Source organism: Oncorhynchus tshawytscha, linkage group LG10 (assembly GCF_018296145.1).
Source record: "Oncorhynchus tshawytscha isolate Ot180627B linkage group LG10, Otsh_v2.0, whole genome shotgun sequence".
Taxonomy (NCBI): Eukaryota; Metazoa; Chordata; class Actinopteri; order Salmoniformes; family Salmonidae; genus Oncorhynchus; species Oncorhynchus tshawytscha.
The window spans coordinates 74547884-74574829 of NC_056438.1; the positions used below are offsets into that span (position 1 = coordinate 74547884).

A 26946-nucleotide genomic window follows, 5' to 3' on the forward strand; every position below is an offset into this window, starting at 1 on the left:
AGTTTTTACTCTCTCTCTTTAAGTTGTCCTCAGAATAAATCTGAAAAGGCTATTACTGAAATGAGAATGTTATGATATTATTGTTTTTCACAGATTAAGTGGGGATACTACTGATGTTGTTTGATTATCTGTTTGTGTAAAGGTTAGTGTATGGAACAGGACAATTGCAGTTGTGTGATATGTATGATGAATTGTATGTGAATGTCGCAGAGTTTACAGTGTACTTTGATATTTATTTTATTTAATATTGCATGTGCTTTTACTTATTCTACATTTCATGAAATAAATATGTTTAGTAGTACAAACCTGTTCTCAGCAATCTTCAACAGAGAAGTACCTGCACAATACCTGTACAAAAGTACAATAAATTATTTCAATTGTCAAACTGTTGTGCTGCATTACAAGGCAAATTTGCTTTGCATGACAAAAAAAGCACATTTCCATTTTGTGCTCAATGATGTTATCAAAACATAGGCCTGAAAGACTCATCATCACGATCAGAGCCATGCTGCTGCTATATAATATATTCCACTCCAGCAGGTGGCAGTATCTCAAATGCCATTAGCTCGACACCACACCGGCAACATGATTCTCTTCCTTGCAGAAACGTCTGACGTTGTTTTGGCGCCGAACGTTTCAATCGCATTTCTGCGCGGGTAATGTCCTTTTGTTGTTAGCTAAACACGAAGTTTAATTGTAGTGTATAACCAGTAATTTACTACATCAGAAAACTACAAGACAGCATGCAGCGAAGTATATCGTAAGTAAAGTCAGCATTGGTTTCTGCAAAACTAGCCAATAAATGTTAGCTAGCTAGGTTGGCTAACTCAGCCTGTTTGCTTTTGTGCTAGTTAGCTACACTAGCTAAAATGAGTTCCTTGCCATCATCTACATTGAAACTAGTTAGTTGGCTTCTTTGTGGTTGCAAAGATGTGAACAACACACACGCGGTCAAACCCCTTGGACCTTGTGTTGATCATTAAGTGAAAATGTTACACCCGTGCCAATATATCCTCCAACCACCGGCTAAGAGGGCATTATCACTTTTATATAACGAGTTACCAACATATTAAATATATTGATTGACATACTTTAATTAACGTTATTTTGATTAATTTATTCATGCTTCCACTAGCTCGAAACCGGGAAAAAAAATCTAGGGTTGGTACCCAAACCTGCTGATCGTTCGTTCTATTGGTTCGGTTGCCAGAAACGCGACTCTCTCGTAAAGTTGTTTTTTGGTTCTGTAACTATGGACGCGACCCAGTTGTTTTTTGGTTCTGTATCTATGGACGCGACCCAGTTGTTTTTTGGTTCTGTATCTATGGACGCGACCCAGTTGTTTTTTGGTTCTGTAACTATGGACGCGACCCAGTTGTTTTTTGGTTCTGTAACTATGGACGCGACTCAGTCGTTTTTTGGTTCTGTAACTATGGACGCGACTCAGTTGTTTTTTGGTTCTGTATCTATGGACGCGACCCAGTTGTTTTTTGGTTCTGTAACTATGGACGCGACTCAGTCGTTTTTTGGTTCTGTAACTATGGACGCGACTCAGTCGTTTTTTGGTTCTGTAACTATGGACGCGACTCAGTCGTTTTTTGGTTCTGTAACTATGGACGCGACTCAGTCGTTTTTGGTTCTGTAACTATGGACGCGACTCAGTCGTTTTTTGGTTCTGTAACTATGGACGCGACCCAGTTGTTTTTTGGTTCTGTAACTATGGACGCGACTCAGTTGTTTTTGGTTCTGTATCTATGGACGCGACCCAGTTGTTTTTTGGTTCTGTAACTATGGACGCGACTCAGTTGTTTTTTGGTTCTGTAACTATGGACGCGACTCAGTTGTTTTTTGGTTCTGTATCTATGGACGCGACCCAGTTGTTTTTTGGTTCTGTAACTATGGACGCGACTCAGTCGTTTTTTGGTTCTGTAACTATGGACGCGACTCAGTCGTTTTTTGGTTCTGTAACTATGGACGCGACCCAGTTGTTTTTTGGTTCTGTATCTATGGACGCGACTCAGTCGTTCAGTCTTGTGTTCTAAATGTTCTGGCTGGCAACGTTCTTATCGCTAGCTAGCTAGCCAACTACGGCTAACTTAAAAGTAACGTCAAAAAGAATAACAGCTGCATTTGTTTAAGTTGTTTTCTAGTGACATTTATTTGGATACGTACATAACAATAAAGCCAATGAGGCGCGATTTCGCCTGGCATATAACATGTGTTCTCTCATCAGGACACTGTTGTTCAGAGGAGCTATCCAAAAACACAGCTAACACAATCACTTCAAACACGGAAGTTGTAAATATGGAAAACTAGCTGTACCTCGTTTTGTTGTACCTTTTTAAATTGAAATTCCTTTCAAATCAAATCTTATATAGCCCTTCGTACATCAGCTGATATCTCAAAGTGCTGTACAGAAACCCAGCCTAAAACCCCAAACAGCAAGCAATGCAGGTGTAGAAGCACGGTGGCTAGGAAAAACTCCCTAGAAAGGCCAAAACCTAGGAAGAAACCTAGAGAGGAACCAGGCTATGTGGGGTGGCCAGTCCTCTTCTGGCTGTGCCGGGTGGAGATTATAACAGAACATGGCCAAGATGTTCAAATGTTCATAAATGACCAGTATGGTTGAATAATAATAAGGCAGAACAGTTGAAACTGGAGCAGCAGCACGGTCAGGTGGACTGGGGACAGCAAGGAGTCATCATGTCAGGTAGTCCTGGGGCATGGTCCTAGGGCTCAGGTCAGTTGAAACTGGAGCAGCAGCACAGTCAGGTGGAAGTTGAAACTGGAGCAGCAGCATGGCCAGGTGGACTGGGGACAGCAAGGAGTCATCATGTCAGGTAGTCCTGGGGCATGGTCCTAGGGCTCAGGTCAGTTGAAACTGGAACAGCAGCATGGCCAGGTGGACTGGGGACAGCAAGGAGTCATCATGTCAGGTAGTCCTGGAGCTCAGGTCCTAGGGCTCAGGTCCTCCGAGAGAGAGAAAGAAAGAGAGAAGGAGAGAATTAGAGAACGCACACTTAGATTCACACAGGACACCGAATAGGACAGGAGAAGTACTCCAGATATAACAAACTGACCCCAGCCCCCGACACATAAACTACTGCAGCATAAATACTGGAGGCTGAGACAGGAGGGGTCAGGAGACACTGTGGCCCCATCCGAGGTCACCCCCGGACAGGGCCAAACAGGAAGGATATAACCCCACCCACTTTGCCAAAGCACAGCCCCCACACCACTAGAGGGATATCTTCAACCACCAACTTACCATCCTGAGACAAGGCTGAGTATAGCCAACAAAGATCTCCGCCACGGCACAACCCAAGGGGGGGCGCCAACCCAGACAGGATGACCACAACAGTGAATCAACCCACTCAGGTGACACACCCCCTCCAGGGACGGCATGAGAGAGCCCCAGTAAGCCAGTGACCCAGCCCCTGTAATAGGGTTAGAGGCAGAGAATCCCAGTGGAAAGAGGGGAACCGGCCAGGCAGAGACAGCAAGGGCGGTTCGTTGCTCCAGAGCCTTTCCGTTCACCTTCACACTCCTGGGCCAGACTACACTCAATCATATGACCCACTGAAGAGATGAGTCTTCAGTAAAGACTTAAAGGTTGAGACCGAGTTTGCGTCTCTGACATGGGTAGGCAGACCGTTCCATAAAAATGGAGCTCTATAGGAGAAAGCCCTGCCTCCAGCTGTTTGCTTAGAAATTCTAGGGACAATTAGGAGGCCTGCGTCTTGTGACCGTAGCGTACGTGTAGGTATGTACGGCAGGACCAAATCAGAGAGATAGGTAGGAGCAAGCCCATGTAATGCTTTGTAGGTTAGCAGTAAAACCTTGAAATCAGCCCTTGCTTTGACAGGAAGCCAGTGTAGAGAGGCTAGCACTGGAGTAATATGATCAAATTTTTTGGTTCTAGTCAGGATTCTAGCAGCCGTATTTAGCACTAACTGAAGTTTATTTAGTGCTTTATCCGGGTAGCCGGAAAATAGAGCATTGCAGTAGTCTAACCTAGAAGTGACAAAAGCATGGATTAATTTTTCTGCATCATTTTTGGACAGAAAGTTTCTGATTTTTGCAATGTTACGTAGATGGAAAAAAAGATGTCCTTGAAATGGTCTTGATATGTTCTTCAAAAGAGAGATCAGGGTCCAGAGTAACGCCGAGGTCCTTCACAGTTTTATTTGAGACGACTGTACAACCATTAAGATTAATTGTCAGATTCAACAGAATATCTCTTTGTTTCTTGGGACCTAGAACAAGCATCTCTGTTTTGTCCGAGTTTAATAGTAGAAAGTTTGCAGCCATCCACTTCCTTATGTCTGAAACACATGCTTCTAGCGAGGGCAATTTTGGGGCTTCACCATGTTTCATTGAAATGTACAGCTGTGTGTCATCCGCATAGCAGTGAAAATTAACATTATGTTTTCGAATGACATCCCCAAGAGGTAAAATATATAGTGAGAACAATAGTGGTCCTAAAACGGAACCTTGAGGAACACCTTTTTGTGTGTGTGTGTGTGTGTGTGTGTGTGTGTGTGTGTGTGTGTTTGTATATATATATGTATATATCAATGATGACAGCTGATTCATATATATAAATGATGCCAGCTGATTCATGATTTAGACTGGCTGAGTCTGTCTGTCTGTTCCCACACATTCATTACTATGGGACAGCTGGAGATAGAATTTGAATATTGAAAAAAAATGTTGCAAATGTCATTAAGCCAGACAGTAAGGTTTATACACATCTCCGATGTTGATAACTAAATGTTTGTCAGAAAGAAATGTGAGGTAAAGTTGAGATCAAGTTTATATTTTGCCTGGATGGGCTGATGAGACAGTGGATTGTGCAGTTGGACGAACAGAGTAAATGGGCATTTTAATGTCATAGAGTTAGCTGGTGGTAACTTGTGGAATAGACACTGGCTGGAATGCGCTTTTAACCAATCAGCATTCAGGATTAGACCCATCTGTTGTAAAATTTAAGCAATAAGGCTTGAGGGGGTGTGGTATATGGACAATATACCACCTCTAAGGGCTGTTGTTAGGCACAACGCAACGCTAAGGGCTGTTCTTATGCACAACACGGAGTGCCTGGACACAGCCCTTAGCCGTGGTATATTGACCCTATATCACACACCCCGAGGTGCCTTATTGCTATTAGAAACTGTTTACCATCGTAATTTGAGCTGTAAAAATAAGTGTTTTGTCATACCTGTGGTATATGGTCTGATATACCACGGCTGTCAGCCAATCAGCATTCAGGGCTCAAACCACCCAGTTTATAATATCATATAACGTTAGTGCCTGTCTCAAAATTCTACTTAACACCTGGGTTAATATAAAGCGAATCATGAGACTCAACAGCATGTTTATGTCATGCATAATGTATATTTTGTTTTACTTTACAGTAGCTACATATGTTTTCTTTCTGACTTCTGTTAAATGTTCTTCTGCCCTAAAGATCTTTCTTTCAGCCCAAAACGGGCAAAGAGAAGGAGAGCAAAAAAAGTGATGGACCGGGGAAAGACGAGCCGGTGAAAGACAAGCCAGAGTAAGTGTTTAAGGCCAGGGGGTGAGGGTGGCAGGGTTTTCACGAGGGTAGCCAGAGTAAGTGTTTAAGGTCAGGGGGTGAGGGTGGCAGGGTTTTCACGAGGGTAGCCAGAGTAAGTGTTTAAGGCCAGGGGTGAGGGTGGCAGGGTTTTCACGAGGGTAGCCAGAGTAAGTGTTTAAGGCCAGGGGTGAGGGTGGCAGGGTTTTCATGAGGGCAGCCAGAGTAAGTGTTTAAGGCCAGGGGTGAGGGTGGCAGGGTTTTCACGAGGGTAGCCAGAGTAAGTGTTTAAGGCCAGGGGGTGAGGGTGGCAGGGTTTTCACGAGGGTAGCCAGAGCCATATATTTAAGTTAAATACATGGCCCTGGGTGTAGTTGTCTAGACAGGAAACAGATTACCCTTGAAGTTTGTGGTAGAGTACTTGCCTGAATAGCAAAGCAATCAGCAACGGCGAAAGTGAACAGACTGTAGAATGACCGATATGGGAGTAGATCTTTGCAGTGTCTCCCTATAATGTATTTTTATTTTCCATCCTTGCTAGACCAATCAAAAGGCCTCTCAAAGTTCAGAATGGTGTCCATGAGGAGCCTGATTCGCCCGTGAAGAAGTTCACTAAACGCAGTCGTCAGATCTTGGACAGTGATGATGAGGCTCCAGCCGGAATAGAACAGGAGCCAGAGGACAAGGCTGTGCAACCCAAGGTAGCTTTTACATCTCCCACCTCATATCCTCTATGTAAACCAGCTCTAATCAGGACATTGGATCCATCCCATATGGCACCCTATTCCCTACATAGGGCCTGGTCAAAACTGGTGCACTATCGGTTCTGGTCAAAAGTAGTACACTATAGGAAATAGAGGGTGCCTTTTGGGACTCAGAATGATTTTATACTCTGCAGTAGGCTTGCAGTAGGCTTGGGCTGTATACTGTATACCGGGGTATTTTCAAATACCAACGGTATGATTGTCATACCCTCAATACTGCTTATAACTAAGTTCACTGTCTAAGATGTGCCAAATAAATGATCTCCAGTTCAGTGCCCCAGCTATGTGTTTGGTTTGCTAACTCTCTAGCTAAGTGGCAAGGTTGCAAGATCAAGCTTCTATGTTACAGCAGAGACGATCAAGGTCCCTGCTGCCGAAATTAGTTTTGTGCGTCAAAACAATAACACATGTAGTTTTTTAGAGCCCCTTGCGTGCGCTGCTGGTAATACTGTATACCCCTGTATGATACAGGAACAGCATGACTGTATGACCGTTTGGTTACCCCCCCGACCCTACTCTGGTCTTTACCATTTGAAATAACTGTAAAGCCAAAGGAGGGTGTGTGTATATAAAGATGCGACTGCGTTTGCATTCCAAATGGCATCATATTCCCAATACAGTGCAGTCTAGACCAGGTCGCTCTTCAAAAACAAGATTTGACCTAAATGAGACGTGGATAAACAACTACAAATCTAGGAAATAGTGGCCGTTTGTGACCCTCTCTGTGTAGAAAGATCTGAACTTTGTCTCTGCCCCACAGGATGAAGTATTCAAGGCTGTTACCAACCCCCTGTCCCCCGCCTCTCCAGTGACCTCATCCGCCTCCCCCACCCCTGGAACCCCTGACACCCCCACTTCCATCTCACCCTCGGGAATACCCAAACGCCGCACCGGTCGGTCTCTAGCTGTACAAGACCAACATCCTCTACTAACACACTGTTAACTAAGTTGTCTGTTATTTAATGCAGCCTGCATGTTGAAATATGTCTGAAAATTGGAAAAATCATTTCCATATCTGGGGTTACTTGTTGCAGGTGCGTGGAGAGTTCTTCAATGATAACAAAGAGATAATACTTCCACACAGGGTTTTTTTAGTTTTTAAATGAACAGAATAAATATATTTCTAAGAACTACATCAATTTGATCAATGACACAAGAATGTGTTCAGCAATGATGCATCTCTAGTTGTTTCTATCTTCTCTGTAGAGTAGTGATGCATCTCTAGTTGTTTCTATCTTCTCTGTAGAGTAGTGATGCATCTCTAACTAATTGTGTTTCTATCATCTCTGTAGAGTAGTGATGCATCTCTAACTAGTTGTGTTTCTATCATCTCTGTAGAGTAGTGATGCATCTCTAACTAGTTGTGTTTCTATCATCTCTGTAGAGTAGTGATGCATCTCTAACTAGTTGTGTTTCTATCTTCTCTGTAGAGTAGTGATGCATCTCTAACTAGTTGTGTTTCTATCATCTCTGTAGCAAGGAAGCAGTTCCCCAAGAGAAAGCTGGACAGCAGGAGTGGCAGTGAAAAGGAGGAGGAAGAACAAGGACAGCAGAATAAAAGGGCAAAGGTTGAGGAGACGCAGGACAGCACCGGTAAGGGTTTCCTCCATTACGAGTGTTCCTTCCTGTCCCTTCTCTCTCCTGTTGCATCACTCCGTTTCTCTTTCTCTCTGTAGAGAATGAAGAGGAAGCGATGGACGTGGGAGGAGAGAACAGTGTGGATAAGCCTGAGGTGGCGCAGAACAACCCGGAGGAGAAAGAGACTGATGAAGAGAAGACCAAAGATGGAGAGAAGGAGAAAGCACTTGATGTGAAAGTGACCGCGACCGAGGAGGAAAAAGGAAAAAGTGAAAAGGCTAAAGAGAGAAGTCCTACAGAGAGAAGTCAAAAGGTTAAAGAGAGAAGTCCTAAAGAGAGAAGTCAAAAGGTTAAAGAGAGAAGTCCTAAAGAGAGAAGTCAAAAGGTTAAAGAGAGAAGTCCTAAGGGTCAAAAGGTTAAAGAGAGAAGTCCTAAAGAGAGAAGTCCTAAAGAGAGAAGTCCTAAGGGTCACAAGGCGGTAAAGGTTGGGAAAGACATGAAAGAAGAGAAGGTGTCAGAAAGCCCCCAAGCCAAAAAAGCCCCCACCATCAGCAGTTTCTTTGGTGAGATTTTTTTCCCCATTTACTTCCTGCCTTGCACATGAACATCTCTATGAATGAGTTTGCATTCTGCAGTTTGTTTAGAAGAAACCTGAAGGAGTGTAACATTGCTTCTCAAGTGGCACGGAATAGGGTGCCATTTGGGATTTAACCTACATTTTGTTTTGGGATGTTTTGAAGAAATCTGAAGGAGTGTAAGAGACGTGTAAAATGCAGAGATGACAATGGAACAAGGACATGTAACATCCTTTGTACTTTATACTTTAAAAAGCTTGTTTGACAAACCGTATGCTCCAAACTCCACGTCTGAATGTTGGTTTCTTCTCTATAATCTAGCTCCCAGGAAGGCTGCTGTAAAGATGGAGAGACCAGAGAAGAGCGAGGGAAAGGAGAAGAGTGAGGGAGAGGGAAAGGAGAAGAGCGAGGGAAAGGAGAAGAGTGAGGGAGAGGGAAAGGAGAAGAGTGAGGGAAAGGAGAAGAGTGAGGGAAAGGAGAAGAGTGAGGGAAAGGAGAAGAGCGAGGGAAAGGAGAAGAGCGAGGGAAAGGAGAAGGGAAAGGAGAAGAGCGAGGGAAAGGAGAAGAGCGAGGGAAAGGGAAGAGCGAGGGAAAGGAGAAGAGCGAGGGAAAGGAGAAGAGCGAGGGAAAGGAGAAGAGCGAGGGAAAGGAGAAGAGCGAGGGAAAGGAGAAGAGCGAGGGAAAGGAGAAGAGCGAGGGAAAGGAGAAGAGCGAGGGAAAGGAGAAGAGCGAGGGAGAGGAGAAGAGCGAGGGAGAGGGAAAGGAGAAGAGCGAGGGAGAGGGAAAGGAGAAGAGCGAGGGAGAGGAGAAGAGCGAGGGAGAGGAGAAGAGCGAGGGAGAGGAGAAGAGCGAGGGAGAGGAGAAGAGCGAGGGGAGAGGAGAAGAGCGAGGGAAAGGAGAAGAGCGAGGGGAGGAGGAGAAGAGGAGGAGGGGGAAAGGAGAAGAGCGAGGGAAAGGAGAAGAGCGAGGGAGGGGGAAAGGAGAAGAGCGAGGGAGAGGAGAAGAGTGAGGGTTATATAAAGGAAGAGGCTACTGGTTCCCGTACCACGGAGGACGTTAAAGACAAGAAAGGGTAAGAGAGAATCACAGATGGTTATGAAAATGTGTTTTCTTTACACCATGGCTTCATCCCATTCTCTACCCTTTTCCCCAATGGTGGAATCTCACTCCAGCCAATGATTACAACAATCCATTGCTTTAAAAACTGTCACTCTAAGTGTGTCTCTTTGAAGGAGTAGCTGTACATTTCTGGATGTTTTCTCCAGTGAGTTGAATAGTGCAGTATACTGTATTAATCTGAGTGTCTTTGACCCCCAGAGAGAAGACTGCCCAGGCCCAGTATGACCCGTCCAGACCCAACTACCACCCTGTAGACCACGCCTGCTGGAGCCGGGGACAGAGGTACGTCCAACCCCCTTAACACAGCTAGAGCTGGGGACAGAGGTACGTCCAACCCCCTTAACACAGCTAGAGCTGGGACGGTAACTGGAAATGATCGACATTGACCAACCCAACCATTTAAAAAATATATATATTTGACTGATGTCGATAATAACGATAAGTTTCTTTTACTAGGAGTTAGTATAGGCCTAATATGGGCTATTGCTAATGAGAAAATTAAGACTATAAATGTTTGTAGGAGTATTTTAAAGGTTTAAATAAAGTAACTGGTGTTTATTCGTTTGATTAATGTATCGTCCAATTTATCGTTATCGAGCTAAAATTCAGTCAATTTATCGCAATGTGGACTTTTGTCCATATTGCCCAGCTCTAGCCACACGACTCAGCCGTATACCTCAACCGGGGTCCTATTCACTAGGTACCAAACGAAAGCAAACGGGCCGAAACGGAGAGGGACTACCTGAACTTGTCCAATAAGAAACGCTTGTTTTAATTTCGTGTTCCAAAATGATTTCGCTACGGTGTGCACTAATGAATTCCACCCTGAACAACCCACACTGGACATATGTCCTGTAAATAAGTATCTCAATGGAGTTGTTTTGATACTGTAAATAAGTCTCTCAATGGAGTTGTATTCAATGTTTTGCCTAATTTTCTCTTTCACAGGGTCCCGTATTTGGCTGTTGCACGCACCTTTGAAAAGATTGAGGAAGATTCTGGCAGGTAAGAGATTTCAATAGACCTCCCAAGTCGTAACTGTTTTGTTCTTGTGTACATCCCAAATGGCTCCCTGTGTAGTGCACTATCTAAGGTAATGGGGTGCCATTTGGGACAGCCTATGTTTTATTGTAGTGTAATTTCCCCTTTTATATTGTTTTACATACTAATTGCATTTATTTCTTTTTTTTTGTTGCTAGATTGAGGAACATTGAAACATTATCAAATCTCCTACGCTCTGTTATCATCCTCTCTCCAGGTAAAATAGCTTTTTTTGTGGGTTTTTTCCTACGGATGTGTGGAGCCCAGGTGCAGGATGCCAACATCCCAAATGACATTCTAATATACCCTTTTAGTGCACTACTTTTGACTAGACCCCTACTGCACTATACTATCTGTAAAGGAACGCTGTGAAATACCCTGGATATGTCCCAAATGCAACCCGATTCCCAATGGGCCCTCGTCAAAGTAGTGCGCTATATAGGGACTATAGTGTGCTGAGTGTTTGTCTCTTGTTGTTCTTGCTCAGAGGACCTGCTGTGCTGCGTCTACCTGTGTCTCAATCAGCTGGGTCCTGCTTACATGGGGCTGGAGCTGGGAGTGGGAGAAACTGTTCTGATGAAGGCTGTCGCCCAAGCTACTGGTGAGACACCCACACAACACACACACTCAGTGTTGTTTGTTATATATCTTCCTTTGCTTTTGGGCTTAGAACTCTCTCACATCTTTGTTCTTGTTGCTAGGGCGACAGTTGGACAAAATCAAGGCGGAGGCTGCAGAGAAGGGGGACTTGGGGTTGGTGGCTGAGAGTTCCCGTAACAACCAGAGAATTATGTTCCAGCCAGCCAATCTAATTGCAGGGGGTGTGTTCAACAAACTGAAAGACATCGGGAACATGAGTGGGAATTCTGTGAGTGTGTGAGAGTTTAACACAGTCAAATTCTCGTTGTTTTGATAAATTCACCGATTTTAAGAAAACACAGTTCTCTGTCCTGGGAATAGGATGATGAATTTATGTTTAATCTGTCTAGAATTTGATTCAAAGGAATTAATTATTTTCTCTCTCTCTCTCCCCCTGCCTGCAGGCCATGAATAAGAAGATTGACATCATCAAAGGTCTCTTTGTAGCCTGTCGTTTCTCTGAGGCCAGATACATTGTCAGGTAATCGTCCCCACTTCCTTCACTTTACTACTGGTCAAACTGAGGATGTCTCCTGAATGGCAGCCGTTGCTCTACGTAATGCAATACTTTTGACCTGAGCCTCATTGACTTGTCTTTCTGCACTCACTGAGTTCTAGCCTTTGTTTGTTTTATATGTGATCGATTATTATTTTGTATCTTCTGGTCACCTGTTATTGGTTTACACAGGATATAGTTGAGCATGTTGTCTTGCTTCATTAGTCAAGCTGAACTTATTATCACTCCTGTCTGCCTGCCCATTCACCAGTAGTCACCCCGCTGGTCGGTACAGTAATGGATTCAAATAAGATAAAATCTCTGTGACTATTGTGTGTAATTCTTTCGTACTTTACAACACCGGTACATGCACAACATCAGACAATAAGCAGGACATCATCAATGCATGTCTGTATTGATTGGTTGATTGATCGACAGGTCGCTGGCAGGGAAGCTGAGGATTGGCTTGGCTGAACAGAGTGTACTGTCTGCCCTGAGTCAGGCCGTGTGTCTGTCTCCTCCAGGACAAGGTTGGCCAACCAACGTTATCACACCGTTATCACAATGTTTAAGCATGACCTCCCAACGTTATCTCAATGTTTAAGCATGACCTCCCAACGTTATCTCAATGTTTAAACATGACCTCCCAACGTTATCTCAATGTTTAAACATGACCTCCCAACGTTATCTCAATGTTTAAACATGACCTCCCAACGTTATCTCAATGTTTAAACAACATGACCTCCCAACGTTATCTCAATGTTTAAACAACATGACCTCCCACGTTATCTCAATGTTTAAACAACATGACCTCCCAAGCTCTCAATGTTTAAACAACATGACCTCCCAACGTTATCTCAATGTTTAAACAACATGACCTCCCAACGTTATCTCAATGTTTAAACAACATGACCTCCCAACGTTATCTCAATGTTTAAACAACATGACCTCCCAACGTTATCTCAATGTTTAAACAACATGACCTCCCAACGTTATCTCAATGTTTAAACAACATGACCTCCCAACGTTATCTCAATGTTTAAACAACATGACCTCCCAACGTTATCTCAATGTTTAAACAACATGACCTCCCAACGTTATCTCAATGTTTAAACAACATGACCTCCCAACGTTATCTCAATGTTTAAACAACATGACCTCCCAACGTTATCTCAATGTTTAAACAACATGACCTCCCAACGTTATCTCAATGTTTAAACAACATGACCTCCCAACGTTATCTCAATGTTTAAACAACATGACCTCCCAACGTTATCTCAATGTTTAAACAACATGACCTCCCAACGTTATCTCAATGTTTAAACAACATGACCTCCCAACGTTCTCAATGTTTAAACAACATGACCTCCCAACGTTATCTCAATGTTTAAACAACATGACCTCCCAACGTTATCTCAATGTTTAAACAACAGTGCCCCCCCCCAGACATTATCACCATGTTTGTTCACAACAGCACCTCTACATACAATATGAATGTCTGCTTTTGATGCAACTGAGACGTTTGTGTGTCTATTCCAGACTTCCCTCCGGCGGTGATTGACGCAGGGAAAGGAATGAGTGCAGAAAAACAGAAAGCTTGGATAGAAGAGAAGAGCCTTCTCCTCAAACAGACTTACTGGTAATAAACCTGTTAAATACAGCTGTAGTTCATTACCCAAGTGGCCCCCTATTCCCTATATAGTGCACTACTTTTGACCGGGGCTCATAGGGTTCTTCTGCACAATGTAGTTTATTTTATTTCACCTTTTATTTAACCAGGTAGGCTAGTTGAGAACAAGTTCTCATTTACAACTGCGACCTGGCCAAGATAAAGCAACACGAACAACAACACAGAGTTACACATGGAATAAACAAGCGTACAGTCAATAACACAATAGAAAAACAATTGTCTATATACATTGTGTGCAAATGGTGCGAGGTGATGTGGCAATAAATAGGCCATAGTAGCGAAGTAATTACAATTTAGCAGATTAACACTGGAGTGATAAATGAGCAGATGATGGTGTGTAAGTAGAAATACTGGTGTGCAAAATTTATTTTGTATTTTTTTATTTTACCTTTATTTAACAAGAGCAGAAAAAGAGCAGAAAAGTAAATAAAAACAGTATGGGGATGAGGTAGGTAGATTGGGTGGGCTATTTACAGATGGACTATGTACAGCTGCAGCGATCGGTTAGCTGCTCAGATAGCTGATGTTTAAAGTTAGAGAGGGAAATATAAGTCTCCAGCTTCAGCGATTTTTGCAGTTCGTTCCAGTCACTGGCAGCAGAGAACTGGAAGGAAAGGTGGCCAAAGTAGGTGTTTGCTTTGGGGATGATAAGTGAAATATACCTGCTGGAGCGCGTGCTACGGGTGGGTGTTGTTGTCATAACCAGTGAGCTGAGATAAGGCGGAGCTTTACCTAGCAGAGACTTATAGATGACCTGGAGCCAGTGGGTCTGGCGACTAATATGTAGCGAGGGCCAGCCGACTAGAGCATACAGGTCGCAGTGGTGGGGGGTATAAGGTGCTTTGGTAACAAAACGGATGGCACTGTGATGGACTACATCCACTTTGCTGAGTAGAGTATTGGGAGCCATGTTGTAGATGACATCGCCGAAGTCGAGAATAGGTAGGATAGTCAGTCGTACACTATGTAGGGAATGTGGTGCCATTTGGGACAAAGCCTGTGTGAATGTGATTTTCTTAATGGGTTTATTCTGTTTGTCCCGTCCAGTGAGATGCCCAACTATGATGTCATCATCCCAGTCATTCTGAAGGAGGGGATTGATGAACTCCCCAACCACTGCAAACTCACTCCAGGCAATAATAATTATTAAGGAAAAACAACCTTTTATGAGTAGATGGTACTGACCATCAGGGTTGTTGGTGTGGGGGGGGGTATTGTTTATTTCGGTGTGGCATTTCTGACCCCTGTTCCTCAGGTGTACCATTGAGGCCCATGCTGGCTCACCCCACCAAAGGTGTAGGAGAGGTGATGAAGAGATTTGATGAAGCCGCCTTCACCTGCGAGTACAAGTATGATGGAGAACGAGCACAGGTAGGTGTGTGTGTGGTTGCTCACTTTTGTGTGTCCTATACATGTGTCAGCAACATGTTTGTTATATATGTGTGTGTGTGTCCTGGTTAGGAAGCAGACATGGTCCTATTGTGCCTCAGGCTGTGAGGCCCTCCCGGGTGGAGGCTGTAGAGAGCCCTGTGAGGCCCTCCCGGGTGGAGGCTGTAGAGAGCCCTGTGAGGCCCTCCCGGGTGGAGGCTGTAGAGAGCCCCGTGGGGCCCTCCCGGGTGGAGGCTTTAGAGAGCCGAGTGGAGGCTGTAGAGAGCCCTGTGAGGCCCTCCTGGGTGGAGGCTGTAGAGAACCCCGTGGGGCCACCCCGAGTGCCCTGTGTCGTGTTGTCCTCTTGGCCATTAAGCTGCTGTCTGACTCCTGAAATGGCCACCAGATGGCGCTCTAACACACAGCTGGCTCTCAGTGCTTGTGTTCCACCTTTACAGGTTGACCCTGCATATTTCTGTCTGATATAACGTATGACAGTCGGCAGATGCGTATTCAAAGCAACGGACAGTAGTGCGTCCATTTCCTTATGAGTGGCCCCTGCGGGAATTGAACCCACTGTCCTGGTGTTTTTTTTTTATGTGTTATACTCCACCAACTGAGCCACACAGCTCTACTCTACGAACAACAGGAAACTCACTGCCCGTTGTTGGTTTGAATGGTTCAGCTATTGATAATTGTATGTCTTGTGCAGATCCATATCTTGGAGAACGGGGAAGTGCGTATTTTCAGTCGTAACCAGGAGGATAATACCACCAAATATCCTGACATCATCTCTCGCATTCATACGGTAACAATGACCCTCTCAACAGTAGCACACTCAATGAGCATCCCAAATGACAGCCTATTCCCTATATAGTGCACTACTTTTGTCCAGAGTACACGACATACAGAATAGGGTGCAATTTCAGGGATACAATCTGATATCATCTTAGCCCCTTTGTCATGGACATAAGCACACTGCATGATAATACCATTACCTGTCTCTCTCTCTCACTGTGTCTCTCAGGTAAAGAATGAGTCTGTGATATCCTGTGTGTTGGACACTGAGGCAGTAGCTTGGGACAGAGAGAAGAAACAGATCCAACCATTCCAGGTTCTCATCACACGGAAGAGAAAGGTGACAGGAAAGAAATGAGTGGTCCTCTTACTGAGTAACCATGGTTTCTCTAATCATTTTTATGACAGCTGGATGGCTGATTAGCCCAGGTGGCAGTTTCCTCAGTGGTCGTAGATCCTTTTCCTACCAGGCTCTGATCATGGGGTAGACTGCTTTGTCTAACCCCTCGACCTGTCTGGTTTGGTTAGACCTGCCGGGAGTTGGGCTTTCTCCCATCGGCTTAGCGCTGAGGGGCTGTCGAGCCCTCTTACTGTCACAATATACTGAGTACTGGGACCAAAACATCTAGGTTGGAATCATCTTTTACTGGGTGGGGGTTTAGATGGGTGGGGGTTTAGATGGGTAGGGGGTTTAGATGGGTGGGGGTTAGATGGGTGGGGGTTAGATGGGAGGGGGTTAGGTGGGTGGGGGGTTGGGTAGGAATGGTGTTAAGTGACCTGTACTGTATATTCTGTAGGACGTGGCTGATATCAATGACCTGTACTGTGTATTCTGTAGGGCATGGCTGATGGCTGATATCAGTGACCTGTACTGTATATTCTGTAGGGCATGGCTGATATCAGTGACCTGTACTGTGTATTCTGTAGGGCATGGCTGATATCAGTGACCTGTACTGTGTATTCTGTAGGGCATGGCTGATGGCTGATATCAGTGACCTGTACTGTGTATTCTGTAGGGCATGGCTGATGGCTGATATCAGTGACCTGTACTGTGTATTCTGTAGGACGTGGCTGATATCAGTTACCTGTACTGTGTATTCTGTAGGACGTGGCTGATATCAGTGACCTGTACTGTGTATTCTGTAGGACGTGGCTGATATCAGTGACCTGTACTGTGTATTCTGTAGGGCGTGGCTGATATCAGTGACCTGTGGCTGATGGCTGATATCAGTGACCTGTACTGTATATTCTGTAGGACGTGGCTGAGTGGCTGATATGGCTGATATCAATGACCTGTACTGTATATTCTGTAGGACGTGGCTGATGGCTGATATCAATGACCTGTACTGTATATTCTGTAGGACGTGGCTCATGGCTGATATCAATGACCTGTACTGTATATTCTGTAGGACGTGGCTGATGGCTGATATCAATGACCTGTACTGTATATTCTGTAGGACGTGGCTCATGGCTGATATCAATGACCTGTACTGTGTATTCTGTAGGACGTGGCTGCAGCTGATATCAAGGTCCAAGTGTGTGTTTACGCCTTTGACCTGCTGTATCTCAATGGAGAGGTGAGTGGATGAGAATGGGAATTATAAGGTCGGTTAGACATGGACACTTTTTCCTATTTAGTGCACTAGTTTTGACCAGGGCCCGTTGGTTTCAGGTCCAGAGTAGTGCACTAGATAGAGAATAGGGTGCCATATGGAATGTTTAAGCAATAAGGCCCGAGGGGGTGTGGGCCTAGTGGTTAGAGCGTTGGACTAGTAACCGAAAGGTTGCAAGTTCAAATCCCAGAGCTGACAAGGTACAAATCTGTCGTTCTGCCCCTGAACAGGCAGTTAACCTACTGTTCCTAGGCCGTCATTGAAAATAAGAATTTGTTCTTAACTGACTTGCCTAGTAAAATAAAGGTTATAAAAAATAATATCACAGCTAAGGGCTGTTCTTAGGCACACCGCAACACAGAGTGCCTGGACACAGCCCTTCGCCGTGGTATATTGGCCATATATCACAAACCCCTGAGGTGCCTTATTGCTATTATAAACTGGTCACCAAGGCTTTCAACCAATCAACATTCAGGGCTCGAACCACCCAGTTTATAATGATTAATTAGACATTGATTGTTGTGTTTGTAACTTCATTGGTGGTAATAGTGTGTCTTTCTCTCTCTCTCACTCACACACACATTCAATTTGCTTTATTGGCATGATGTAACAATGTACATATTGCCAAAGCTTACTTTGGATATTTACAATATGAAAATAATGAGAATCAAAATTGTCAACTGGACAACAGTAACAACAATAACCAAGGGTCAAAATAACCAAACATTGAACAATAACAATAAGCATACAGTAGAGGACATGTGCAGGTTGATTGGTCTGTCAGACACTGTCCCTCTTCTTACGGCAGGCAGCAATGTAGTATGCTGCCAATCCACAGTTCTCTGCGTCCTCCCCCAACAGGATGGGGGGTAGCCTACTCTCATCAGAGAGGTCTTTGAAACCTTGAATACGGGTTTCAAATTTTGAGAAATGACACTAATTTTTTTATATTTTTTACATTTTGTCAGGACTCTGGGTGTCTCCTCTCTCTCTGGGTGTCTCTCTCTCTCTCTCTCTCTCTCTCTCTCTCTGTCTCTCCTCTCTGGGTGCGTCTCTCAAAAAAAAACATTCAAAGGGCTTTATTGGCATGGAAAACATGTTAACATTGCCAAAGCAAGTGAAGTAGATAATGTACAATTTCCAGTAAACATCACAAGTTCTCTCTCTGCGTGTCTCTCTCTCTCTGGGTCTCTCTCTCTCTCTCTCTGGGTCTCTCTCTCTCTCTGGGTCTCTCTCTCTCTCTCTCTCTCTCTCTGGGTCTCTCTCTTTCTCTCTGGGTCTCTCTCTCTGGGTGTCTCTCTGGGTCTCTTTGTCTCTCTCTCTGGGTCTCTTTGTCTCTCTCTCTGGGTCTCTTTGTCTCTCTCTCTGGGTCTCTTTGTCTCTCTCTCTCTCTCTCTCTCTGGGTCTCTCTCTCTCTCTGGGTCTCTCTCTCTCTCTGGGTCTCTCTCTGGGTCTCTTCTCTCTCTGGGTCTCTCTCTGGGTCTCTCTTCTCTCTCTGGTCTCTTTCTCTCTGGTCTCTTTCTCTCTCTGGGTCTCTTTCTCTCTTGGTCTCTCTCTCTCTCTGGGTCTCTTTCTCTCTCTGGGTCTCTTTCTCTCTCTGGGTCTCTTTCTCTCTTGGTCTCTCTCTCTGGGTCTCTTTCTCTCTCTTGGTCTCGCTCTCTCTCTCTCTCTCTCTCTCTCTCTCTCTCTGGGTCTCTCTCTCTGGGTCTCTCTCTCTCTCTCTCTCTGGGTCTCTCTCTCTGGGTCTCTCTCTCTCTCTCTCTGGGTCTCTCTCTCTCTCTGGGTCTCTCTCTGGGTCTCTCTCTCTGGGTCTCTTTCTCTCTCTGGGTCTCTCTCTGTGTATATTTACATTGTTTGTGCTCCACTGGTTGTCCTATTCTAAGTCTTGACACTGCAGATTTTTGCCTAATGGATATGGGAGTTTATCAATGTTTGATTTGTTTTCAAATTCTTTGTGGATCTATGGAAAATATGTCTCTAATGTGGTCTCGCTCTCTCTGGGTTTCTCTCTGGGTGTGTCAGTCTCTAGTGAAGCAGCCCTTGTCATGTCGCAGGGCTCTGTTGAAGAAGAGCTTCCAGGAGAAGGAGGGAGAGTTTGTGTTCGCCCGCGCCATCGACTCAGACAACACAGACGCCATAGCTGAGTTCCTGGAGCAATCGGTTCGAGGTTTGTGGGATGAGTCTGTTTTTTTTATTCCGTGTGTGTGTGAGCAGTCTGTTCACTGTGTTTGTTTGTGAGGTCACTCTTGTCTTCTGTGATCTCCTTCTGTCCTTGACTTGTTTATTCATGTCTTAGGCTGAGTCCTAAATGACACCCTATTCCCTATATAGTGCACTACATTAGACTAGAGCGCTCTCTATGGTCCCTGGTCAAAGGTCATGCACTGTTTTTGCCGGGGATGGTGTAGCATTCTAAGCCGCTTCCTCTTGGATCATGTGTAGTGCTGCAGCAGAGACCACCATCCAGCCCACTGCTATTTCAGCCCCCTCCCAGCCCACTGCTATTTCAGCCCCCTCCCAGCCCACTGCTATTTCAGCCCCCTCCCAGCCCACTGCTATTTCAGCCCCCTCTGTCTTTCCTCTCTCTCTCTCTCTCTCTCCTGTACGATAAACAAAACATATGTGAGGACTGGAACTGCCCCACTTCTTTATTTAAAAAAAAAAAAATACAATTTTGAGAAAAAAAGACAAATAAAGCTGTGCACTGTACAGTGAAGGTTTTACCAAGAACATTCCAGAAGGACTAATTTGAGGCAGAAAGGGAATTGTCGTTGTCTTACGTCAGATGGCGTCACTCCTACGCAATGCTCGTCCCTCAATCAATCTGTCTTGTCGGCCATCGAACTCATCTTAAAATGTTGGGATTCCCGAGCACCCGCCATTCAAAAATGGAAACTGTTATATCAACGCGCTCTTGTATGACTTACCATGAAATCGGTAGAATAACAAGCTAAAGTAATACAAATATTGTGACTGATTTAATTTTCTCAAACTATATCCTGCAAAAATTTTGCAAAGATGTCGGCCACCAGTGCAGTGACTTTAATCAGCTGCTTAGCTGTTCTAGCTAGCCGTCGTACTGACGTGGTAAGCTAGCTAGCTGCCGTACTGACGTGGTAAGCTAGCTAGCTCTACCTTTACTGACATTTTTAAAGCTAGCTTAACTTGTTCAAATGACCCTAAAGTTGGGCCTCCCGGGTGGCGCAGGGGTCAAGAAGTCTTCACTGCAGCGCCAGCTGTGCCACCAGAGACTCTGGGTTCGAGCCCGAGCTCTGTCGCAGCCGGGAGGTCCATGGGGCGACTCACAATTGGCCTAGTGTCGTCCAGGTTAGGGAGGGTTTGGCCGGTAGGGATATGCTTGTCTTATCGCGCACTAGCGACTCCTGTGGCGGGCCGGGCGCAGTGCACGCTAACCAGGTCGCCAGGTGCACTGTGTTTCCTCCGACACATTGGTGCGGCTGGCTTCCGGGTTGGATGCGCGCTGTGTTAAGAAGCAGTGCGGCTTGGTTGAGTTGTGTATCGGAGGACGCGTGGCTTTTGACCTTCGTCTCTCCCGAGCCCGTACGGGAGTTGTAGCGATGAGACAAGATAGTAACAAGAAACCACAAAATTGGAGAGAAAAGGGGGTAAAATTTACATTTAAAAAAGTTAGATTTGCAGCCCCAAAGTTAAGAGGGACTGTGTGTTTCCCCTGCGATCGCTAACGTTACTCTGTATGGTTGGGTCAGCTGAGCATAGCAGCTGTCTTGGGAGGCGACTGCAGCGACCAACAGCTGCTTCACGAAAACTCATCATGTGAGCGTCAGCACTACTTAAAGTAGCTTGCTAAGCTAGCTGTTGTTGGAAGCATTCATTGTGTGTGTGTGTGTGTGTGTGTGTGTGTGTGTATTACTAGGTATAGGCTTGGTTGGTTAGCAGCATCGTTTCAGGGACTGGTTCAGCAAGCTTATGTTGGACATTTTATGACCGCTTCCGTGCCCATTGTCGAACATCAGAAATGCTCAGAGATGCACAAAAAGTCTCCGCTAGATGTAAAATGGAGTGACTACGACTTCCTCACCAACAACATCATTGACAGATGTATTGTTTTTGCTTACATTCATTCAGACTGTTTTCAGGCAGAAATTGTGTTCAGCAGACGATGTCACCTAGGTTGTATTTTTTTTTAATGTTCGACGACACATTGTAGCTGAATTATCCCATCACCCTTGCGAGATACGAGACAGATCAGTGCCGGCAGAATGGACACGTTCTCTGACTTCATGGGGAATGGCCGTTCTCTGACAGAATGGACACGTTCTCTGACTTATGGGGGACGTTCTCTGACTTAGGACGATGGGGAATCGACACGTTCTCTGACTTAGGACGATGGGGAATCGACACGTTCTCTGACTTAGGACGATGGGGAATCGACACGTTCTCTGACTTAGGACGATGGGGGAACGTTCTCTGACTTAGGACGATGGGGAATCGACACGCTCTCTGAGGAAGATGGTGAATCGACTGACTTAGGGCGATGGGGAATCGACACGTTCTCTGACTTAGGGCGATGGGGAATCGACACGTTCTCTGACTTAGGACGATGGGGGAACGCTCTCTGAGGACGACGTTCTCTGACTTAGGACGATGGGGAATCGACACGTTCTCTGACTTAGGACGATGGTGAATCGACACGCTCTCTTAGGACGATGGTGAATCGACGCGCTCTCTGACTTAGGACGATGGGGAATCGACACGTTCTCTGACTTAGGACGATGGGGAATCGACACGCGTTCTCTGACTTAGGACGATGGGGAATCGAATCACGTTCTCTGACTTAGGACGATGGTGAATCGACGCGTTCTCTGGACGATGGTGAATCGACACGCTCTGACTTAGGACGATGGTGAATCGACGCGCTCTCTGACTTAGGACGATGGGGAATCGACGCGTTCTCTGACTTAGGACGATGGGGAATCGACGCGTTCTCTGACTTAGGACGATGGTGAATCGTTCTCTGACTTAGGACGATGGGGAATCGACGCGCTCTCTGACGCTCGTTCTCTGAGGACGATGGGGAATCGACACGTTCTCTCTCTGACTGAGGACGGTGGGGAATCGACACGCTCTCTGACTGAGGACGGTGGGGAATCGACACGCTCTCTGACTGAGGACGATGGGGAATCGACTGCCATTTGGGGGACATTAAGTGTTATGTTTCTATGGGCCCTCGTCAAAAGTAGTGCACTATATAGGGAATCGGTTTCCATTTCCTGTTTTTAAATACATTTTAAATTAAATTTGGGACGCACTGTAAATGTTGTTTCTGTATGTAATTCTGGGTTCATCAGACTCCTGTGAGGGACTCATGGTGAAGACTCTGGAGAAAGATGCCACGTATGAAATCGCCAAGCGCTCTCACAACTGGCTCAAGGTACAGACACACCACAGGGTTCTCCCCAGGATTTAACAAGGTGGGGGGGGGGCGCCCGGACAGGGGTAGCCTCCCCCTTAAGACTGAGAGTTTTGCGTTTTTTAACATCGTTTACTGACATTTCCTGCTAGAACTAAAAAGTGCCTTCTATATAACAAAGTAAAAATAAATATTTACTTTTTTTATTATATATATATAATATATATATATATATACATAAATATTTACATGCATATATACATAACACACATACATAACATACAGTACCAGTCAAATGTTTGGACACCTACTCATTCAAGGGTTTTTCTTTATTTGTACTATTTTCTACATTGTAGAATAATAGTGAAGAATTCAGAACTATTAAATAACACATGGAATTATGTAGTAACCAAAAATACGTTAAACAAATCTAAATGTATTTGAGATATAGCCACCCTTTGCCATTCGCTCAACCAGCTTCATGAGGTATTCACCTGGAATGCTTTCCCAAAATATGCTGAGCAATTGTTGGCTGCTTTTCCTTCACTCTGCAGTCCAACACATCCCAAACCGTCTCAATTGGGTTAGCATTAGTTTTTGATGTCTTCACTATTATTCTTCAATGTAGAAAATATAGTGGCGCAGCCAGGCCACAAGGTGGCGCAGCTCCTCTTACATTCTTTGGCGAGAACCCTGCACTACACATGTGCACGCAAAAACACGCGTGCACAAACATAAGAACTTCTTATAGGTTTGTCTATAAATCCTTCCCATCTCTCTGTCTAGCTGAAGAAGGATTATCTGGATGGCGTGGGGGACACGATGGATCTGTGTGTGATCGGAGCGTATCTGGGGAAGGGCAAGAGAGCAGGGACCTACGGAGGCTTTCTGCTCGCCTGCTACGATGAGGACAATGAAGAGTTCCAGTCCGTCTGCAAGGTCAGTGTGTGAGTGTGAGAGGGGGTTTCTGTGTGTGTGAGGGGGTTTTGTGTGTGTGTGTGAGAGGGGGTTTCTGTGTGTGTGTGTGTACCTGTCTGCCTGCGAGGTTACTTTTTTTCCCCTTTGTCTCTGCTGGTTTGTCTGTTTTGAAAGGTGACAGCTCCTCGGGCCAATTAGGCTAAAGGCATTTAACACCGGGTATTCTGTCAGTTGTGTTATTCTACTCTGCTAAAGGTCTCGTCTGGTTTACCGCAGGGGAATATGTCTTTCTGGTTCTTCTGTCTTTGCAGATTGGGACAGGTTTCAAGGATGAAGATTTGGAGCAACATTACAAATTCTTAAAGGTACAATACAGAGACCATTGCTGTGTTCTATTCTCATTTTGTGAAGCGAAGCCCGGAGTTTCTGTTGCAAAGTTGCCAAAAGTCTTTAGATCCAATTAACTATGAAGCCATTGTCTTTTTCCAGGAGCATATTTTGCCAAAGCCCCGCCCCTATTACCGTGTGGACCAATCAACTGAGCCCGACTTGTGGCTCGATGCCGTGCAAGTATGGGAAGTGAAGTGTGCCGACCTATCGCTGTCGCCGATCTACAAGGCTGGCATGGGATTGGTTAGTACCACTCTTGTTTGTCCACTGGCACATCAATACTAATAATATAAAGACTGTCCCTATTCCTTTTGTAGTGCACTACTTTTGACCAGGTCCCAATAAAGTAGTTCACTATATAGGGAATAGGGTGCCATTTGGGACACACACAAAGTGATTTGGAAATGATTCATTCGATTCAATGCAATTTCATCTGAGAACTAAAAGGGATGTAACCGCCTCACACTCTTCCTCATTAATCCACTCTGCAAATCTAAAACAAACTGTTTGCGTCTCTACATTTTGATTATTTAAAAAAAAGTTCCCCCAAATTTCTTGCGAGATCATGGCTCTTGTTGCTTTCCTCTGGGAAGGATTATTATTTAATAGACTTACCATGAACCCATGTTACCCACAATTTAAATGCACACTCATATAGGCCTAGGTCCAATATTTAGGCTATATCTCCCGAGGGGCTCCGCGGTCTAAGGCACTGCATCTCAGTGTTAGAGGCGTCACTACAGACCCTGGTTCGATTCCAGGCTGTATCACAATCGGCCGTGATTGGGAGTCCCATAGGGCGGCGCACAATTGGCTCAGCGTCGTCCAGGTTAGGGTTTAGCTGGGGTAGGCCGTCATTGTACATAAGAATTTGTTCTTAACTAACTTAAATAAATGTTAAAATAAATCTCAGGGCCAGAGTATGAGTAGCGGTGCTGCTGTCCATAAATCCTATTCATATCAGCACTCCTACTCTGAAACTCTTTGTCGATACGGGCCCTAATCTGTGATTTATACAAGGGCTGTGTGTCCCAAATGGCCCTCTATTTCCTATATAGTGAATAACGTTTGATCAGAGCCTTATGGGTAGTGTACTACATAGGGAAGAGGGTGCCATTTGGGACAGAGGGTGCTTTGTAAGTAATGCATCAACTGGGAAAGGGAAACCTGCACTCACTGAGAGGGTCTTGTTTTAATGTTCATTTAGCAGGTCAAACCTGCACACACTGAGAGGGTCTTGTTTTAATGTTCATTTAGCAGGTCAAACCCGCACTCACTGAGAGGGTCTTGTTTTAATGTTCATTTAGCAGGTCAAACCTGCACTCACTGAGAGGGTCTTGTTTTAATGTTCATTTAGCAGGTCAAACCTGCACACACTGAGAGGGTCTTGTTTTAATGTTCATTTAGCAGGTCAAACCTGCACACACTGAGAGGGTCTTGTTTTAATGTTCATTTAGCAGGTCAAACCCGCACTCACTGAGAGGGTCTTGTTTTAATGTTCATTTAGCAGGTCAAACCTGCACTCACTGAGAGGGTCTTGTTTTAATGTTCATTTAGCAGGTCAAACCTGCACTCACTGAGAGGGTCTTGTTTTAATGTTCATTTAGCAGGTCAAACCTGCACTCACTGAGAGGGTCTTGTTTTAATGTTCATTTAGCAGGTCAAACCTGCACTCACTGAGAGGGTCTTGTTTTAATGTTCATTTAGCAGGTCAAACCTGCACTCACTGAGAGGGTCTTGTTGTAATGTTCATTTAGCAGGTCAAACCTGCACTCACTGAGAGGGTCTTGTTTTAATGTTCATTTAGCAGGTCAAACCTGCACTCACTGAGGGTCTTGTTTTAATGTTCATTTAGGGTCTTGTTTTAATGTTCATTTAGCAGGTCAAACCTGCACTCACTGAGAGGGTCTTGTTTTAATGTTCATTTAGCAGGTCAAACCTGCACTCACTGAGAGGGTCTTGTTGTAATGTTCATTTAGCAGGTCAAACCTGCACTCACTGAGAGGGTCTTGTTGTAATGTTCATTTAGCAGGTCAAACCTGCACACACTGAGAGGGTCTTGTTTTAATGCATTTTCTCTGGTCCTCGTATCTTCTCTCTTTGTGACCCAGAGAATGGCTTCAACCGTTTGCTAGGGTTATGGTTCGAGTATAGTTAGTTGAAATGTTGTTGACAGTCTACAAAACCATTTGTGACTAGCCAAATACAGTGTTGCCGATGATTCATGTTTATTTTCTCTTCTGTTTCCCAGTGTGACCCAGAGAAGGGCATCTCTCTTCGGTTCCCACGCTTCCTGAGGATCAGAGATGATAAGAAGCCGGAGGAGGCCACTTCAGGAGGACAGGTACGTTGAGACACTGGAGTTGTGTGTCTTGTTGCACATCGCGTCCTTTCTTCTCTCCTCCTGCTCAACTGTATTGGAGGAGAATGTCCAAGGTCCCGCCCCCTGGACCTTCTCCAGTGAGTTTTGAGAAGGTGTCAAGGGGAGATGTATTTGTTGGCTCTTTTCTCCACCTCTCCTTCTCTGTATCTTAACGTCTCCCTCAGAACCGTTTCTTTTTCTCTCTGAAATCAAGTCACTGATTTCTGTCGTTCTATTTTTCTTTTTCTTTTTTTTTTAGATTGCTGATTTATACAGGAAGCAGCAGGTTGTTCAGAAACAGGGTGACAAAGCTGACCTCGAGGACTACTACTGACCTCTGACCCGATCAGCTGCCCGCCCAGTCACCAATAACTTGGGTGAAATCTCAATGTGTACATAATTATTATTGTTTATTTTAAATGATGAACCTGAATAAGGCTCTGCCAATGCAAAAATGAAAGTGAAGACCCTGTGAACAGCTGTGTTTCTAGATCTATAGGCTTTGCCAATGTTATGACGTTAAACAGTTTGTTGTTGTACCTAAGGCTTATTTTGTGGGGGGATCGTATTCACACCAGTATAAAGTACAGTTGTCAATGACTCAAATCACCATGATGTATGTGAATAAAGACTTTTGCCAATCGTA

General features: G+C 44.8%; 1 protein-coding gene across 1 annotated transcript; it reads left to right on the forward strand.

Moving 5' to 3' along the window:
- Positions 1 to 602: 602 nt before the first annotated feature.
- lig1 (ligase I, DNA, ATP-dependent) lies at positions 603 to 26946 on the forward strand. Its single transcript, XM_042329599.1, has 28 exons — positions 603 to 760; positions 5471 to 5560; positions 6099 to 6258; positions 7082 to 7214; positions 7798 to 7914; positions 7998 to 8462; positions 8796 to 8932; positions 9410 to 9546; positions 9792 to 9875; positions 10542 to 10598; positions 10793 to 10851; positions 11122 to 11235; positions 11336 to 11502; positions 11678 to 11754; positions 12208 to 12299; positions 13309 to 13408; positions 14507 to 14592; positions 14715 to 14830; positions 15540 to 15635; positions 15855 to 15965; positions 17131 to 17202; positions 19261 to 19405; positions 22569 to 22651; positions 23417 to 23569; positions 23860 to 23913; positions 24038 to 24181; positions 26190 to 26282; positions 26560 to 26946. The coding sequence occupies exons 1-28, from the start codon at positions 744 to 746 to the stop codon at positions 26632 to 26634; spliced, it is 3234 nt and encodes a 1077-aa protein (XP_042185533.1). The 5' UTR covers positions 603 to 743; the 3' UTR covers positions 26635 to 26946.

What these genes read in the sequence shown, in the direction of transcription:
- lig1 (XM_042329599.1), top strand. An exon ending in CCGGTGAAAGACAAGCCAGA is followed by an intron (nt 5,561 to 6,098) that starts GTAAGTGTTTAA and finishes CATCCTTGCTAG; the next exon opens with ACCAATCAAAAGGCCTCTCA. An exon ending in GGAGACGCAGGACAGCACCG is followed by an intron (nt 7,915 to 7,997) that starts GTAAGGGTTTCC and finishes TTCTCTCTGTAG; the next exon opens with AGAATGAAGAGGAAGCGATG.